Consider the following 19,930-nt stretch of genomic DNA (forward strand, 5'->3'; position numbering starts at 1 on the left):
CCCGCTCACCACCGGCCCCGCCGCTCCCCTCACGCCGCCCGCACCGCTGCCTGCCGTCCGCGCCTTACGGCACCGCGCGACAGCGTGAAGCCGCCGGCCGTAAAGCGCCGCCCGGCGTGGTGGCAGCGCGTAGCACGGGGGCCCCTTACCCTACGTCAGGGGCAGCCCCGGGCAGGCCCTGGCAGGGGACAGGCGCTGGGGGGCTGCGCCGCTGCTTCAGGCGTTAACGCCGTGCCCGACAAATCCACGCGAAAGCGGGAAGAGAAGGAGTGTAGTATGGAGCTTGGCTTAAATCGAGGGGCATAAGTAAGGATGCTTGCTCCCAGCCAAAGCTCTTTGCATCACTGCTTGAAACAGTGTCTGTAGGGCATAGAGTCACAGAATCAGTAATGTAGGAAAAGACCTCCAAGATCATCTGGTCTGACCATCCCCCAACTACCAATGTCACCCACTAAACCATGTCCCCAGGCAACACGTCCAACCTTTCTTCGAACACCCCCAGGGATGGTGACTCCACCACCTCCCTGGGCAACCCATCCCAATGCCTGACTGCTCTTTCTGAGAAGAAATGTCTCCTACTTTCCAACCTGAACCTCCCCTGGCACAACTTGAGGCCATTCCCTAGTCCTATCACTAGTTACCTGTGAGAAGAGGCCAACCCCCAGCTCCCCACACCTTCCTTTCAGGTAGTTGTGAGAGCAGTAAGGTCTCCCCTGAGCCTTCTCTTCTCCAGACTAAACAACCCCAGTTCCCTCAGCCGCTCCTCACAGAACTTGTGTTCCAGGCCCTTCACCAGATTTGTAGCCCTTCTCTGGACACTCCCCAGGGCCTGGATGTCCTTGTGGTGCTGAGGGGCTCAAAGCTGAACATCACACTTGAGGTGCAGCCTCACCAGAGCTGAGTACAGGGGGATGATCACCTCCCTGGTCCTGCTGGCTGCACTACTCCTGATACAAGCCAGGATGCCGCTGGCCTTCTTGGCCACCTGGGCACACTGCTGGTTCATGTTCAGGTGAGCATCGACCAACACCCCCAGATGCTTTTCCTCTGCACAGCTTTCCTGCCACTCTGCCCCAAGCCTGTAGCGCTGCATGGGGCTGTTGTGACCAAAGTGCAGGATCTGGCACTTAGCCATGTTGAACCTCATCCCACCGGCCTCTGCCATCAATCCAACCTGTCCAGGTCCCTCTGCAGGGCCTTCCAACTCTCTGGCAGATCAACATTTCCCCCCAGCTCGGTGTCATCTGCAAACTTACTGAGGGTGCACTCAATTCTCATGGACTTGTGACAGTCCAGGTGGAGCAGCAGGTATCTAACTTTCCACCTGAACTGTGGGGGTTTCTTCTGCTCCTTGTCCCAGAATTCCAGGTTGGGAGGCTGAGTACCCCAAGGGTAAGTGATCTGGCTAGTAAAGACAGATGCAAACAAGGTGTTTAAGTCTCCACTCAACTTATTATTATTATTTTTGTGCTTTCAAGTACTAATCCCTGTGAGATCAATTAAGGCATTAGAAAGCAAAAATCTTTTGATATATAGATGCTTTTTAATGACATCCAGATCAACAGGAGACATTACAAATCTATAAGCTGAATTCAGATTTCATATACTCCTGTCATATTTGCTGAGGGAAAACCTGCCAACTTTTGGAAAACTGAACTACAGCTGCCTGGTATTTGGATTAGGATATTCATGGATTTGTTGCTTTTTGTCATAAAACAATAAAACCAATAAACAGTACAGAATAAATTTAAAAGGATAAAAACCTAATAATCAGATATTACCTCAGGTATCTTATTACAGAGTTTGTACAGGTTAGAATGATAATTTGTTATAATTCCATGCAACAAGCTATTCATATGTGTATGAATGTAAAAAAAAAAAAAAAAATTGTACAAATTACATTTCTATATAAGAAACTTGTCAGCTGCTGTATTAAATGCTACTGGAAACATCCTGTTGAGACAGTTGAGACAGTTACATTCAGACGCTAACTTCAATGGCTTCAAAGTCTTAGCCATGAATTTCATGTTGCATTTACAAGTTTCACAGTTTTAGGGACTTCTTTTGATAATCTAATAGACTATCTTTAAATGGATATTGTCTTGGAAAAATAAGAAAAAAAATCCTAAACTGTTTCTTAATTACTTTCAGCAGAGGTCCTTAGCTAACAAGGTCTTTTGATCAATGTTTTGTGTTACTTCTCAAAAGAAGGGTCAGCCTTGGTGCAGCTTTTCATTCAGACCAGCCTTGCAACAGCACATGAAGGGCTAGCAGGTGATTATGTTTTGCTAAAGGTATAATAGCAGTTATGTTTGTGATAATAAACTTACGTATACATTTCCGAAACAGTTCTAACAGAGATAGAAAAAAGTGAGAGTCTCACATTCTATCATACTTTTTTATTTCACTCTATGCTGAAGTAATTTACAGATGTGTTCTGTTACACTTCTATATGCTTGGAGCAATCTCAGAACATCTGCGAAGTATATGCAAGATGATTTCTGGTTCATGGCTCAAAAAGAAACAAAAAGCCCACATGTAGAGGGAAAATTGAAATATTTAACACTACTCTGGTGAATGAGAATAAAAATGCCTTACATTGAAACACTGAAATTTCTGGAAATACATGCTGCATGTTTAAAGCATGGACACAACACACTGCTGGCAGATCTGATATATATATCATCACGAGGTAGGTTTTGTTCAATAACCTAGCATGTTAAGAATATATAAAAAAAAAAAAAAAAGAAAAAAAAACAACATGAATCAATGTCAGCTTGCTATAAAATAAATGAAAACAAATACAAACAAATACTTTTTGATCTTTATCAAATTAACCTTCTGGAATAAAGTTGTAAATGTCATAAATGTAATAAAAGTCATAATTGTGAGTGCAAGCTAAATTTCAGTTAAAAAAAAAAAAAAAGAATCACAATATTCCATTATCATGCTAATCACTTTTTTAATTGTTCTTATTATTACATACATGTACAGTTACAAATTGATTGTACACAAAGACTAGTAGGTGTACTAGGTACTGAACAGATTTCAGTGTTGTTGGTTGCTCATCTTGGTGAGTTTCTTATTTCTGTTTTCATGTGCCATATTATACTACTTCTAGTCATACCTAAAATGGGTGAAAGAATTAGTTATAATAAATACACAGTTCTTTGACATCTTATAGAATTAGCTAAATTAACAAAGGGAATATATTCTAATACAGCTTTTCTTACTTTACTCTGAAGAAAAAAACTATTGACAGCTTTTTTAATATTTAATATGGGCTTTTATGAAATTAGAAGTATTGTAAACACAACACTCAGCCAATGCATGGCAAAGAAGTCTCATTGGAATAAAAATGTGTGCTTGGAATAAAACTTTGTGCTGTTAATGTATTTATTAAATACAGTGTGTTTTCAAATTTATTTTGTAACTCTTTTCATCTATATCTGCAGCTGTGCAACAGGTGTAATGTGCTGCCAAATCCACAACAACTTATTTTACAAAGGCAGTGGCTTTTTTTCTGCTTACATGTATACCAGCACAGGTCACTGCCTTTACAGAAATGAGTCTACTCTAGTTTATTTTGTGCCTTATGCTATAGAATTAATATGGAGTTGTTTGAGTGAGCCAAAAATGGTACAGAAATAAGTATTTGAATCAGGCACACTATGAGGCAGAGATGTAGAAAAGAGTTGGGCTTTGTGTCAGCTACATAATTCCTTCCCCCTTAAAGAACTTGCAGAAGCTTACTCATGAAATTTAAATCAAGTATTTCCCACCATGCATGACAATTTGCATGTCCTAGTCTAAAATACAGGTTATACTTTATTTTTTAAAAACCTTATGAATGCTTTTAAAGTTATGTTTATAAATAAGCACTTTTCTTTTGGGAAGTCTTCTTTGTCACTGCTTTTTCAAACGTTCAGCTGAAAAACTCAGCTATGGGAAGGAAGGGACAAAATGAAGAAGGATCGATAAAAAAACAAGCAAACAAAACTGTAATGAAGACTCACAGGGTAAACCTGTTAAGTAAAGTTAGTGTGTTGCAGTAGAATTCCACAATGAAGCACTCTAAGAATTAACGTTTACAAGATAAGCAGTCTGAACTGTTGAACTGAATATGGTTAATTGACTAGCAACCACAAAATCACACACTGACATCCGTAAATTTAATTTTTTCAATTAGAATGCAACTTCATATAACTTAATTCTGTGTAACATACATCTTTGCTGTTTTCTCCCATTCTCTTTCAATCGAGTATTAGTATACTGAAAGTGATTTCTACAGTTAATATAAATTAAAAGCTCTCATCAAAAACTTCTTTCGCTTCTAAATGAGTAGACTTGTGAGTGACTTTTCAAAGATGATAAAATGACTATGCAATGGCTGCGGAGTATGTATGGCAATTTTAGAAGACCAGTTAGCTTATTTTTTCTCATCCCCACAAAAAGCTTTTAGATTTGAAACCTATATTAAGCACACCATAAGCCTAAGCGAACTAGCTATTGTCTATGTCACAGGGTAAATCTGAGGAAATTCCAGTATACAATTTCATTTATAACTATTGCATGTATTTAATGAACAATCTTTTTTATAAAGGCATATTTATATATTTGATCAATATTTCTCTCACAAATCATTTTTTTTGGAAGAATTTATGGTTCCTTCCTCCCCCTTGTTTTGATCTGTAATTAATAGGGGGTTTTGTTTGTTTGTTTGTTTTTCCCCCAAAAATACAGTGGTTTAGCAACCTCTAATGAAGATCCCTGCTCTATCTGAAAAAATTGCAGGAGGTGCATTTTATTTTTTCTTCTCCATATGTTTAATATATAAAAGACAGATCCTTCATGCCCAAGAGTAGTATCAATATCTGTACTTAGCATTGTGCTTTGCAGCATATTGCTGATTCCTTAAGAGTCCCAGTGGTGCAAATCACACAACAGGAAATAGCAAAAGATTTAAAATCTTATACATTAGTCCACATAAATATGTATCTACTATTTTGTCACAGCAGTAAATCAATACAGGTCATAAATATATTTGTTCTTTTTCTATTTGCTACGCAGCCTAAATAGAATAATGATTTATATAAATAACTACTGCTAATATAAGACAAAAATATACTCACACCTGTAGAAATTAAATAAATCACAAGTTCAAAACATTTTCATCTACATTAGGTGTGTTTTGCTTTCTGTCATACAGGACCTGACCACTCTACTTTGATTCATTAAATACAGTGTTGTATTTTAGTCAAATGCATTTCTTACCTAAAAAATGGATTCTTTAAATCAATTATGTTACCAGATTTAAATCCTGTCTGGTCCACCATAGCCACAATCTGAATATCATAACTTTGTCTGCATCAGAAATAAAAGTATAAAAAGGAGATAATGGAACTAAATTATAGTTAGAACTGTAATATCTTGTGTGAAAAATATCAGTGTAGTCACTGTCTGAATACTTACCATTTAGTATTACAATCAAACATAATTTATTTATCAGTGCCAGGGCATGATTTTTTAACCATATCTAAAAAGAATAATTTAGAAGACATGTAACTGATATTTAGTGTTTGCATCTGAAAAAACATCATCATTTTACATTATGGTATTCAGTATGAAAGATATTTTTCTCTCTCTCAAACAGAAATACTATAAATTTCTACATTAGCTGATTACGTCTTTATGATCAAAAATATATTATTGGCCAAACACCATTAGGTTCACTCTTTTTATAATCCCAGGTTTCATCGGAAAAGATATTCTTCCCATGACTTTTTGCAAGAAAACAAATTTCAGAAATGTAAACAGGAGCAAATGAGCAATGGAGAACATACAGAAAGGCTGCAGCTGGCCAAAGCTTCTCTTACATAGAACAGCAAATGCAGAATTACATAGAGGTGATATCTTGATCAAAGAAGCTTTGTAGCAGGACTTAGCTCCCTGAGAATACATGGTTGAACTGCTCATTCTAAATCTAGCAAAGTCAGTAGTGCAGGTGTCTCTGAACCATGCTCAGTTGTAGATATGCCTTATATATTGACATGTTTACAGCAGTGGCTCTGCGATCGTTTTGTGGCTTACAGTGTTTCATTTGTATGTCAAAATACTGAAGAATTTACATTTGAAAGAAACCTATCAAAACCTGTAGTTATTATGTGCTCCATGAGGAGATCCTAACCAGATACTGACGTTTGCCAAATGTCACATAAAGCATTAGTTGCTTGTATGGCTAAGGGCCCTTGAATATTTCCTTCTCTACCCCCGTCCCTGCCCCACCTTACCCTACCTCCCCCCTTTTCCAGGGGGGAAGGGTGGAGGGGATGGAGGCAGGGAAGGGGATTGACCTTCCTGTATAGAGGTTTTGGTTTGTTTTCCACACATTAAATCCACACATACATATGTAAGCAAACCAGGCTGCAACTTGCGTGGCCCAGTCTCTTGACAATAATTTTCAAAGCAAAGTATGGGAGTGGAGTTTCCAAATGTGACTGATAGCAGAAGAGAAGCACTCTGGTGAGGAAATACACCCTTCCAAAAGCAGTCATTGTCATTAGCCTCAGTGGAAAGACTAGAGCATGTGAAAGCACTATTAAAGAGGGCAGCTTGTCTATAGGACTTTTTTATTATTATTTTATTTTTTTTCCTCAGAATTACAAAATGGAATGGGAATCAACCCCACTTCTTCTTATCTCTGCATGGAACTTGGTGGGAGCTGAGGGATGTTAGGGCTTCAGGCAAACAACTAGGCTGATGACTTAGACATTACACTAACTGAAAAAAAAGGTGTAGAAAATGGTTGGACATGACCTAAGGAAACTGTTGTGTGTGATAAGAAAGCCGGCAAAAGTTACAGGTAGCATTATGAGGGATGGCAGGATTTCACAGGTGTTTGTGGAGGACTTATGTGAGAAAGAACATTACACGAGACCTTTTGGTGAGTAGAATCTTGCAAGACCAACAGTGGTTATCAGTGGATTTATCAGTTGGATTTATAGTAAACATGGGTACAACCATGCTGAAGATTAACTGTTAGTATTTGTGTACCTCTAACACTTCAAAATCTGCTTAGGAAGCTTTTACACTTACCGTTTATTTGCAACAAACAAGACAGTGCCTGAGAGAGTTTCACCTTCTTTAGCAAAGAGGGGCGTCTGAAGAAGGCAGCGTACCTGATACCAGTGAGTGAGAGGTTCTGTTGGTGCAGTTGACAACCAAACAGTTACCCTAAAACAGAAGAGAGGAACTATATAGAATGACTCTCCAGTCTTCTTTCAGAAATGTTTATATGTATGTGGCATTTCATAACTGCTCCTAATGAATTTTAAGCTGCATTAATTACATTATAAACCAGCTCTGCAACAGATAAACATCTAATTCTGGCACACATTGTGCGAAAGAAGTACTCACAGTGATCCTACAAATGCCACATCAAACCAGAAGGCCAGACCATGTATTAGTCCAGACTGCATCATTTGGAAAACAAAAGGGATTTCCACTCTATAGGAGGAAAAAATAAAATAAAAATAAAAATGCTGCAAAAGTAATTTCAAAAAAAAAGTACTGGAAACAAAAATCCATCAGAAATATATAAGTGAAACCTACCCTATATTAATTTATGTATTTCCATTGTTAATCAGTTTATGCCTCAATTTTCCATATATTAAAAAAAAAAAAAAGTTATTTTTCTCTATATCAATTGAACTAACCAATGGCACTGATTTGGCCTTATTTGGTAATAGAATCTAACATGTCACTATATATGTGTTACTGCATCATTTGTCACATCACTGCAGGATGTTACAAATACAGCAGTTCAGTCTTTCCAATGGAAAAATTCTTATTCCCAGTGAGGGATTTTGAACAGTAAAATGCTCCACTACAAATTTAACAAACAAGTCTACTACTGGAATCAAAAGCTAAAAATTGAGATACTCAAGCAAGAGCTGGAGCATTTTCACTTCCAAAGGAAGTATTACTGGCTATGCAGTTTTACCCAAATCTCACCCACTGTTGCAGAAACATATAAAACTAGCATTAAGGTAGAACACATTAGTCCTCCTGAGAATGACTGAAATAAGTCAGCACCAGCCAGTGGAAACTGGAAAGCAGATCTCCATCTGTCTTCCCCGCTCACAACAATTCCTCTCCCTCACTAGACCATGCAATTAGGTAGGAGTCATGTTGAAAACTAAGTAGTTCAGAGTTTCAAAGACAGTGTATGATATCTTCCTCTGATGACAATGTCTTGTAAGTACTTGTAGTACTCCCTCAAGTTCTCCCATAAGATACATTTTATTTCTCTATAGTACCAAGGACGAAGCTTCTCTGTATAACTCTGGGACACAAGGAATGTAGGTCAATGCAAATATAAGAACTTCCAAGTAAAGATTTGAAGGATCCCTGGAGGGAAGAAAAGAGGTGCAACTGGCTCCTCTTACTAAAGAAATGTTGTAAACAAAAAACAAAAACATGCAAACAAACCAAAACCAACAGCAAATAGATACACAAGAGCTCAGCAAGGTGGCTTGTGATGACACCATCTTACCCAGAATATTTTAGGTCTTTTAGGATGTCCAGCTGGATAAACAACTACCTTGCCACTAGATTTAAAGATTCAAATGTATCCTAACAGACAAAGCTTGGCAGCAAACTGACTTCTAGAGTCCAGTTTACCCCTTTCAGTAAGTATCTTCTAAACTTCTTTACTGTTTCACAGGCTCACAGACTTCTCTGCTAACAGTAGACAAACCATCCTGCAGACGAATGTTCTGGTACGTTACTAGAGGTGTACTAACCTTCCTGGCATGCCACCTTCCCTCCTCCACACCCACCACTAATCAAATCTTTATCCGTCTCCCATAGTTAACCATCAAACGCCAATCACAAAAAGGAAAAAAAGAGTAGGTTGCTGTGTTTACTAACCTATGCAAATCTTCCTCGGCAGCTTCTGTGAAGTTAATGGTGTACTTCACTGTCCGGGCCATCAGAATTCTCATGTCAAAAGTATCCTAATGGGGGAGAGAGGAGAGGAGGAAAAGGTAGTATGTATTACCATTCAGTTTTGTCAGCATATATACTTATCTGTTAAACAAAATGGAAAGATGACACAAATCAAACTTCACCCCAATAAACTCATTTTAAATTTCTTTTTTTTTTTTAAAAAAAAATATTTTTAATGGCCCTGAAAACACTGTTAGATGTGAAAAGTCTCCATCATCATCAGGAATTAATATACTTGATATCTTATGTTAGCTATTTGATAGCAAAGAATGTTTTATTAAGCCAGAAACAAAAACAAACAAACAAATATGTCCCCACATTGCTTTGATAACTTCTAAAAATGCTGTGATTTTTTTTGTTCTTATTTTTTATTTATTAAGGCACACATTTTGATGTGCTCTTATGCACATCAAAGTGCATAAGAGCAACTGGGTTTATCAGTTCGATAAACCCAACTAAGAGACTATGAAAAGATTTGAAAATTAAATCATGAAGTATAGGAAGCAAAATTAAGACAGACTGCATTCTAGAAACATGTTAAGAGCAGATAGTCAGTAAATGGAACATTTTCCTACATTTTCTTTCTTCAGTCACATGCAGTAACCCTAATCCACTACTGTTCACAACCTCTTTGACAAGTAAAGCAAAGCCTTAACATAAATGCTTATATCATATCCTCCTGAATGAGAATTGAAATATATCTATAGAATACAAGGAAACCAAAGAGATATGTGAATTTTTAAAAGGAAAAAACAAACAAACAAACAAACAAACAAAAAACAATGTGGCTTTTAATTGATACATAACTTTATGATCTTCAAGGGAAGAAAATGCCAAAAGCCAATCATCAGTTCATATGGGATGGGAATATGTAGTTCAATTCTACAGATTACTCCGTTCTCTAATTGAAAGCCAAAGAACCAGCACTGAGATGACCAAGCTATAATCAAAGATATGGCTGAAATCTATGAATACAAATGAGAGTTTTCTTATTTCACATAGTAAAAGCAAGAGGGTGCAAAAGGTGGCGGCAGTAGTCTAATGGTCTTTCCAGACTCCTCCACGCAACAACAGCTATACCTCTATCATTACTTAAACTAGTTAGCATATATCAAGCCCAGATTTGCTGCAGTCAGATTTCCGCGAGCAGACCTTAACATTGTGCCTATACTAAAGCATTAAACTGGGCTGTGGTGGTGTGGTAACTTTTGCTTTGTGTTTTTTTTTTTTTTTTTTTTTGCTAGAGAGCTCAAAGAAAGAGAGCGGCAGGGGCTAGATAGAAGTTACCCATGAAGAAAGTATATTTAAATATTTTAAAAGGTTGCTTCATAATGCAGAAATGTGTTTGTTTGGACACTTTCTATTTTGCTTTAATTTGTGGATCAGAGAAAGGAAGGGAAAATCCAAGGTCAAGTTACTTGCTTAAGAGAATGAAAACTGAGGGAAGCTAGTTGCATGTTAGGAAAACAGATGTGTTCACATGCTGTGGTTCCCTAATACATGCATAATTCTAGACATCTGTTACTTACAGCAAAACCAGGAATATCACATATAGTTGTTAACCTCTGGCAGCAGCTCTGTTCACAGTTCTCACAGATTGTGTTGCTGGCTCTCTATTCAGCAGCCACAGAGCTCTGTTAGACAGGGAGTCTATGGTACATATAGGATTTTGTGGAGATAATAAGGTAGGAATAAGAGAGGGGAAAATGTAAACAGTAACCCCCAGACAAACAAACCTACCACAATAGGTTGTCTGAAATATTCATCCACAGCTGCACTGCACAGACTGGACAAATTGACCCCATAAAAGCACTCTTGGTACCTAGAAACAGTAACACATTGTGATAAATGACAAAGTCCCAAATAAGATTCTAATTAAAGTTTATAATTTATTAAGCGAATAGAGGCAAGCAAACAGCGCTGGGTGCGCCGGGAGTCTCTGCTCCACCAAGACGCACACCTGTTACATCAGGTGGCTGATTTTTATGCTCCTAGACTAATACATATTCATCACTACTCCTAGAAAAGGCAGGGTTATTATAATTAGTTCCCGGAATCCGAACCCTCTCCGGACGCATGCGTATCAGTCTCTGGTGGTCTCTCTGGGGGTCTCTTGTGCTGAAGGCTCATAGTCTTCCTCCCAGGCTTTGTCCTTCGGTCGTCCTTCAACTCCCCCTTTCTCCTAATTTGGTGGATCTCTTTGCCAGGTATCACAAGCTTGGGCAGTGTCCCATGCAAAAGTCAGCAGTTTCATAAAAAAACCTCCTTGTTCTCTTATCTCCCAGACTCAAGTCTCAATGTTCGCCCTTCAAACCCTCTATTTACACAAATTGCTGGACCCTTCCTTTGCGTGATACAAGAGCTATGTACACTAATCACTCTGTTTTTTTAAATATAAGGTTATATTTCATCATGTGGCCCTAGCATTGTTCCATACTGACACAAATCAAATTAACACATTTCAAGACATTTTTAAATTTTTAGTGGAAAAATGGTTTTCTGGGCTCCAACCAGACCCAGGAAGAGTAACTGCAAACAGCAGGTGAACTACAGCTGGCCACATCTTTCCCTTTTTCCATTTTGCCAAGAGACAAAATAAAAGTCCTCCTCAGTTTACATTCACTATGATACAGGCCTTCTAGCCAGCACAGTTAGGTGACCTGACCCCCTCAAGTGGACATTATGTAGACATTTCACACTTCATTTCTGCAAAAAAAAAAAAAACAACACACAAATGGAAAGCAAAGAACAAGGATTATTAGAATGAGGCAGTCTACTTTGGCAAACTTGATCTATTCCAGAAATGAGGGTGGACCTCATGAAAATAAAAGTGGTGCTCAGTTTGCCTTTATTACAGGTCTGTTCCTTTTTATTGATATAAAAGGGGAAAATAAAGGTCATCTTATATCAACTGAAAAGAGGAAACAAACAAACAAACAAAACCCTAATTTTATCTTACAAATTTTTGCAAATGTTCATTTAATGTACATACAGGCCAATCCCAGTATGAACTTTGAAATTAAAATATACATGTCTGCAGAAATCATCCCAGACCTTGGGTCTAATCAACTCACTGAAAATGTTAACAGGTATCTTTAACCCCAGATAACATAAACAAAATGGGATAGAAAGGGGAAACAGCAAGAGATCTCAATTTCTTATGATGAAACTGTCATAAAACCATTGCAAACCTTCTTCTGAGTCTATGGAAACACCTAAAAAGGGAAACCTTGAATGTCTGTTCTCATTGTTAAAACATCATACAATTCCTAAGCTATCATTACTTTCTTCAAAGTGGATGAGGAAATCTAAACCAATCTGGGAACACCCATTTAAGACTGATACATTCTACATTACTTGTTCTGTGCTAATTGCATTAATTGGAGATGCTCAGGTGACTACAGCTGAGAAAGTATCTTTAAGGAAGGAACTCAAATAAGCACAACAGCAGAAATCATCTGACACCAACTGCAAGTGATCTTTTACTCTTATCCATATGTTTGCTGCACTGTGTAATTGAGTTGCGTATTTATTACTGATAAAAAACAGACAAAATGCACATTATTTGTAACCACTTGCTGTATATTTATGCTTTGTAATTGAGTTGTGTATTTATCACTGATGAAAAACAGACAAAATGCATGTTATTTTTAACCACTTTTATATTTATGCTTTGTATCTTTCTATCTTGGCAAGATTTTTCACAACAAAAATAGCAGTCTGCTCTTCTATGGTAGACTATATATTGTAACACTTCTAAGAATGATTACTGGTAAACACAAATTAAAACACAACTCTGAAGCACAACAGTAAGCCAAACTACAGGCCTGAAGAGAAACAACCTACTTACGTCTTAATTACTATTACAATAATTACTATAATGCTAAGAATATGAGAAATATGTAACCTTTCATTTGTACAGTAAACAGGCTAAGTTATCTGCTGCACCTAGCATTAAATCACACACTGTGATTTTTCAGTATTATTTTGAAGATTTTTCCAAGGTCCTGGTGCCTTTACCATCAGCAATTTCAAACTGCAAATCCAGATATTGCTTTCTTTCAGTCTTTTGGCAAGTATTATCATCCAGTTGGTTCCAGAAACACGTCCAGTCTTTAAGATACAGGGATATGCAGTTAGCTATATAAGAAATCATTTCTTAGACAAAAATATACCTCAGTTCTGGGTAACAAAACTGGACAATGAATTGAGGCTGTATTTTGAAGCCTGGAGTTCACAGCTTACAAAAATTACAGGCTGTCAACAACTGGTTCCTGACAGTACACTTCAAACACCCAAGAAAGCCCAGAAAGTGCTGTCTGAAGTAGGATTTTTATAGTTCGGGATCTACCAGGATTCCCAGTCTTTTTAACATTAAGAACATGAATGTCCTAGAGAGGTGCTGAAGCACAACTGCTGCACTCTTACTCAAAAAATGTTGATCCCACATTTGACTGAAGACATTAGAAGCACTAATGTTTTGGTCTGTAGAGCACTCACTGGGCATATATCCATCCAAAACTACAACCATATGGGATGATAGAAGGATAGATAGAAGGACTGATAATGTAGTCCTCTGCATAGGGAACATTTCAAGACAGCTATAAATTATATTGTGAGTGCACAAACTAGGAATATATCAAACAGGACCTGATATAAAAGGAGTATCACCACAAGTAATTGTGTCACACTTCTGTGGTTAATTTGGTTGATCCATTCTCATCAAAAATCAAATGGAGGTAATACAAAGATCTATCAAAAATGAGAGACATTCTTCTGCAAAGATGGGTGAAGGAGAGACTGCAATACTTTGTGATTTAGATACCAACCTGACTGCTCTCACAATTACGAAGTATTACTACACATTGTGATAATAATGATAAAAACATTGTTGGTGTGAAGAGAAAGTAGTACTAGGGAAGACTTGAATGATCTGTTTTTCCCCTTTCTCAGAAAGCCTTCCAGTAGTTGACAGATAATTCATCTGATTAAACGCAGAATACTGGAGATCCTTAGAAAGCAACTGGACTTTTGCTGAAATGTTATTTTTTCCTCATAAGAATATCACTGCTAATGTTTCCCCCTATATAAAACACAGCAACAGCTCAACAGTGGAGAGTTGCAGTGGGACATTTCAAGGCAAAAAGAGTGCAACTCTTAGTTGAAGCTGAAAGAAAAATTCAGCTGGACAAAGTAACTATCAAACTGGAAATTGCTCAGGACACAGGAGTTAATATTTGTTCTCTGTGATGACACCCAAGGAGTTGTTGCCATGCTCAAACAGCTGGGACTTGAAGAAATAAAATAATCACCATCTCTACAGCATACTCTACTCTGGTATAACAAAGGAAATACCAACAACTGATTTACAACTATTTCTCACAATAGATGCTCCATAGATTTAAATTCTTTTTCAAAAAGAGACCCAGCCAGCTCTAGCACTTCCTGAGAGATCTTCCAGGTTTGCACAATAAACAGTATGGCTCTAGTCCAGAGAAGTAATGAAGGAAAATATGAACGTATTCTCTTCCAATACTGACAGATTCTATGCACCCCTTTAGTCTGAATCAAATAACTGATTGAATTTTTAACCTCTACTGAACCCTGGGTGATAAACAAATAAAATAACATAAATAATATTACCAAAAATTGGCTCTGGAGTAGCGTTCCATGTACAGCTGCTCATCAGAAAAAGGAGCCAAATGAATTTCACTAAATGTTGGAAACATCATTCCTAGTAAACAAAAGACAATATAAAGTAGCAAGGCATAGTCCCACAGGCAACTCTATAGGAATGTCTTAACTACTTAAAACCACCAGTTCAAGTATCTTAACATTTAGTTTTATAAGTATAGGGATTACTGATGCATGAATATGTTAAAGCATTAAGTAAAACAAACAAGCAAACAAACAATACTTCATAAAGTCTTCATACTTTATGGTCCTGTATTAATTATTTTAATATTTTACCTCCCTTCAAATGAAGCAAAATGCTAGCTATTAAATACTTTCTCAATGTTCTCTAGAGGAATTATAGTGGCTTTTTTTGGTTACTCAATAAATACAATATTTGTGTGAGGGACTTCCGTTATAGTTCAGACCTGATCTTGAATTAAATTGAGAATGGTGGTTCATCTGGCTTGGAGGCATCATCAAGGTTGTTGGCCTATGCTCTGCCTCAAAACAGCTTACACAAAAAAAATCAGATGGGTCATTATCATAGCAGACTCCCTTCCAAAGAAAACAAGAGACCTAACTTCATAGGGAGTTCTGCCGCCTCCATGGGGCCGGGGTTAGAGATGTGAGAAGCCTTCCAACCCTGGAGCTACCCTCTGATTATTATTCATCATTGATTTTTCAGGTGGACAGCAATGAAATTCCAACAAGTCCAAGGGCAATCAAGAGAGACCTGGGACAACTGGTTAAGGGATCAGGAGCAGAAGTAGTGTTCTCCCCTTACCCTCCAGTTGCAGGGAATGAGGAGGAGAGAAAGAGGAAGATCCACCAGATGAATACCTGGCTCCAAGCCTGGTGTCACCAGCAGATCTTTGGTTTTTTTGATCATGGGTCGTTTCACACAATAGCAGCCCTAATTTTAACAGACAGGGTATACCTGTCTCAAAGAGGGAAAAGGAGTTAGCATGGCTCACTGAAAGTTTTAAATTAGGTTTGAAGGGGGAAATGCGGGGTCAGAGGAGTATGTGAACTTGGACAGCCACCAAAGTCTTATCGCTTTGGTAGGCAGAAAGCCCTGGAACATGGCAATTAGGAGAAACTCGGGAAAGCACCGAAAGACTGTTTTTGTAATATAAGTGCTACCATGAGATTGCTTAACCTTGGGCAGCAAGAAAGTAACAAAGTGCGCATAGGCTGTATTCTGTTGCTAGGAGGCTTCCATGGTATTGTGCTATCTCCAGATGGATATCACCAGAGGTAGAGACAATAAAAAATCCCTTTGCTTGAAACTTGCATCGGAGTCCACACATTCATTGCCACAGGGAAAGGGATAAAAACAGGCTCACTAAATATAAGCCTGGGGGCAGTATGCCAGTGGTTGTGGGACGGTGTGCTAGCAAGGTCCACCTGCCTGCCATCCCAGTGGAAGCAGGTGATGGAGAAACATGCAACAGCAAAAACACGAGGGATATTGATGGGTTAGAAATCACAGAAGTGCCTAAGAATGGTCACATAGGAATTAGGGTTTCTACCCCCAAAACGTTGATGGGATCATTAGCCAAACTGAAGTGTAAACCAATGCATGCAGTGTGGGCAGCAAAAAGGAGAAGCTAGAAGCCATTGTGCATCAGAAAAATTATGATATAGTTGCCATCATAGAAACGTGGTGGGATGATTTGCACAACTGTAGTGCTGCAATGGATGGCTTTAAATTCTTGGAAGGGATAGGCTAGGAAGGAGAGGTGGTGAGGTAGTCCTGTATGTTAGGAGTATTTTGATTGTCTTGAACTTAATAATGGGGACGATAGGATTGAGTCTTTATGTGTAAGAATCAGGGGGAAGGCCAACAAGGCAGATGTCACAGTGGGAGTCTGTTATAGACCACTCAATGAGGATAAAGAGGCGGATAAGATATTTTATAAGTGGCTCAGAGAAAGTCTTATAATAGCCAGCCCTTGTTCTCATGGGGGACTTCAACTTACCAGATCTCTGCTGAAAATACAATACAGCAGAGGGGAAACATTCCAGGAGGTTCCTGGAGTGGAAGATAACTTCCTGATACAGCTGATGAGTGAGCCAGGTAGGGAAGGAGCCCTGCTGGACCTCTTGCTTGTGAACAGAGAAGGACCTGTGGGTGATGTGAAGGTTGCAGGCCATCTTAGGCATGGCAATCACAAATGAATAGAAATTTCAATTCTTGAAAAAGTAATGAGGGACATTAGCAGAATTGCCACCTTGGACTTCCAGAGGGCAAACTTTGGCCTGTTTAGGAGAGTGGCTTGCGAAGTCCCTTCGGAGGCAGTCCTGAAGGGCAATGGAGTCCAGGAAAGCTGGATGCTCCTCCAAAAGGAAGTCTTAAAGGTGCACAAGCAGGCCATTCCCATGTGCCTAAAGGTGAGCTGGTGAGCAAAAAGATTGGCCTGACTGAACAGAGAACTTTATCTAGAACTCAGGAAGAAAAAGAAAGATTATGACCTTTGGAAGAAGAGGCAGGCCACTAACGAGGACTACAAAGATGCCATGCAGGAAATAAATTAGAAGGGCCAAAGCCCAGCTGGAAATTAGTATGGCTAATGCCATTAAACGCAATGTTTCTAAAATTACATTAGCAGCAAAAGGAGGACTTAGGAGAATCTCCATCCTTTATTGGATGTGAGAGAAAACACAGTGACAAAGGATGAGGAAAAGGATGAGGTATTTAGTGCTTTCTTTGCCTCAGTCTTTAGCAGTAAAGTACTCCACGTACTAAGCCCCCTGAGCTGAAAGATAGGGACAGATAGCAGAGTGAAGCCCCCACGATCCAAGAGGAAATTATTAGTGACCTGCTACACCACTTACGTGCACACAAGTCTATATGGCCAGATGGGATCCACCCAAGGGTACTGAGGGAGCTGGCATAAGTGTTCACCAAGACACTCTCCATCATTTATCAGCGGTCTTGGCTATCCAGAGAAGTACCAGTTAACTGGAGGCTAGCAAGTGTGATGCCCATCTACAAAAAGGGCTGGAAGGAGGACCCAGGAAGCTAAAGACCTGTCAGTCTGACTTTTGTGCTGGGGAACGTTATGGAGCAGATCATCCTGAGTGCCATCAAATGGCACATACAGGACAACCAGGTGACTGGGCCCAGTCAGCATGGATTTATGAATGTCAGGTCCTGCTTGACTAACCTGGTCTCCCTCTATGACAAGGTAACATGTTCAGTGGATGAGGGAAAGGCTGTGGATGTTGTCTACCTAGATTTTAGTAAAGATTTTGACACTGTTTCTTGTAGTGTAGAAACTGGCTGCTTATGGCTTGGATGGGTGTATGCTTTGCTGGGTAAAGAAATGGTTGGGTGGCCAGGCCCAAAGAGTTGTGTTGAATGGAGTTAAATCCAGTTGAAAGACAGTCACTAGTAGTGTCCCCTAGGGCTGAGTACGGGGGCCAGTTCTCTTTAAAATCTTTATCAATGATCTGGACAAGAGGATCAAGTGCACCCTCAATAAGTTTGCAGATGACACCAAGTAGGGCATAGTGTTGATCTGGCTGAGGGTAGGAAGGCTCTACAGACGGGTCTGGTTAGGCTGGATCAGTGGGCTGAGGCCAACTCTATGAAGTTCAACAAGGCCAAGTGACAGCTGGGACACAATAACCCCTTGCAGCACTGTAGTCTGGGGGAAGAGTGGCTAGAAAGCTTCCTAGAGGAAAGGGACCTAGGGATATTGGTCAATAGCTGGCTGAATACGAGCCAGCACTGTGCTCAGGTGGTCAAGAAGGCCAACAGCATCGTGGCTTGTATAAGGAATAGTGTGACCAGCATGACCAGAGAAGTGAATGTCTCCTGTACTCAGCTCTGGTGAGGCCACACCTCAAGTACTGTATTCTGTTTTGGTCCCCTCAATACAGAAAGCTTTGGACATGCTGGAGCATGTCCAAAGACGGGTAACAAACATGGTGAAGGGTCTGGAACACAAGTCATATAAGGAGTTGCAGAGGGAACTGGGGTTGTTTAGCCTAGAGAAATACATAACAGGTGAGACCTTACCACTCTCTACAACTAACTCAAAGGAGGTTTTAGTGAGATGGCGGCTGATCTCTCCTCCCAAGCAACAAGTGATAGGAAAAGAGGAAAAGGCCTCAAGCTGTGCCAGGGGAGGCTTAGGCTGGATATTAGGAAGAATTTATTCACTAAAAGGGTTGTGAACATTGGAACACGCTGCCCAGGGCAGTGATTGAGTCACTGGAGGTATTTAAATCACGTGTAGTTGTGTTGCTTTGGGACATGGTTTAGTGGTAGACTAGGCAATACTAGGTTAACAGTTAGACCTGATGATCTTAGAGCTCTTTTCCATCCTAAATGATTCCATGATTCTATTCTATGATTCTAAATTGCTGGGTATGTTTTTTGTCGAAATCAGAACTGCTGCTAATGACTGAGATAGTCATGTATATTTCACTCTTAAGCCTTTATCCAGGAAACTCATAGCATTTGGGAATAAATATTATACATAAATAAAAATCCGACAATCATAAAAAGATATCGTCTTTTTTATTTTATATTTTTTTCCCTCCAGTTAATGAAATTGAGGAATGGAGAATTTTATTTACAGTGTTGCAAATTATTTATAGAGCAAGAAGTTAAATTCATTTTTATTGGGAACTCACTCAAATGGCTCAGGAAACCACAGGAACTATTTTCCATTATTTTCAGTGGACAGTGCTTCAGACTAACTAGCAGCTTTAATAGAAGCCCTTGTATACTACAGTGTATTCTAAGCATCTTATAGCTTCTATAAGTGTGGTTGTTTTGAACATACTTCTTCAGCTGCTTGTTTACCTGGTACAAAACATGATGAATACCTGAAGGGGAGGACAATTAAAGGAGGCTTGGGAAAAGAAAATGGCTTTTCTGTATTCAGTCCATATAGGAAGAGACCACAGGAATTCAAATAAAGAACAACACCCACTCACACAAAAGATGTGCATTTAAAAACTGGTCATAGGGAGAAAATTAACAAGTTCACAGATGAAAATGTAGTATAGAAAGTTTACAAACTTAACTGTTTGGAATAACTAAATATTTGCAACTTAAACAAAATGTCAGGATTTCAGCTCACTTCTTAGAAAATCATTAAGTTTAATAATCACTATGTAAGGTGATTCATTCCTGCTGTACAAGAGAGTAGCCAGGAAGTTTAGAAAATATGGAAATCTTCATACACGTTCACTCATATTTTTAGCTGAAAATGAGATGCCTACAGAT

The 19,930-nt window shown here is 38.9% G+C and overlaps 1 protein-coding gene across 1 annotated transcript in view; it reads right to left on the minus strand.

Annotated features, from left to right (window-relative positions):
* Positions 1–2,937: 2,937 nt before the first annotated feature.
* Positions 2,938–19,930, minus strand: part of LOC118156098 (histone-arginine methyltransferase CARM1-like) — a 76,985-nt gene continuing 59,992 nt past the window's right edge. Inside the window, exons 7-13 of the mRNA XM_035309885.1 lie at positions 14,653–14,743; positions 10,750–10,831; positions 8,932–9,017; positions 7,417–7,506; positions 7,096–7,233; positions 5,275–5,364; positions 2,938–3,127 (exon numbers count right to left, since the gene is read on the minus strand). Of these exons, the coding sequence (XP_035165776.1) occupies positions 3,118–3,127; positions 5,275–5,364; positions 7,096–7,233; positions 7,417–7,506; positions 8,932–9,017; positions 10,750–10,831; positions 14,653–14,743 (587 nt within the window). The 3' untranslated portion in view covers positions 2,938–3,117. The remainder of the gene's footprint in view (positions 3,128–5,274; positions 5,365–7,095; positions 7,234–7,416; positions 7,507–8,931; positions 9,018–10,749; positions 10,832–14,652; positions 14,744–19,930) is intronic.

Source organism: Oxyura jamaicensis, chromosome Z, assembly GCF_011077185.1.
Source record: "Oxyura jamaicensis isolate SHBP4307 breed ruddy duck chromosome Z, BPBGC_Ojam_1.0, whole genome shotgun sequence".
Classification (NCBI taxonomy): Eukaryota; Metazoa; Chordata; class Aves; order Anseriformes; family Anatidae; genus Oxyura; species Oxyura jamaicensis.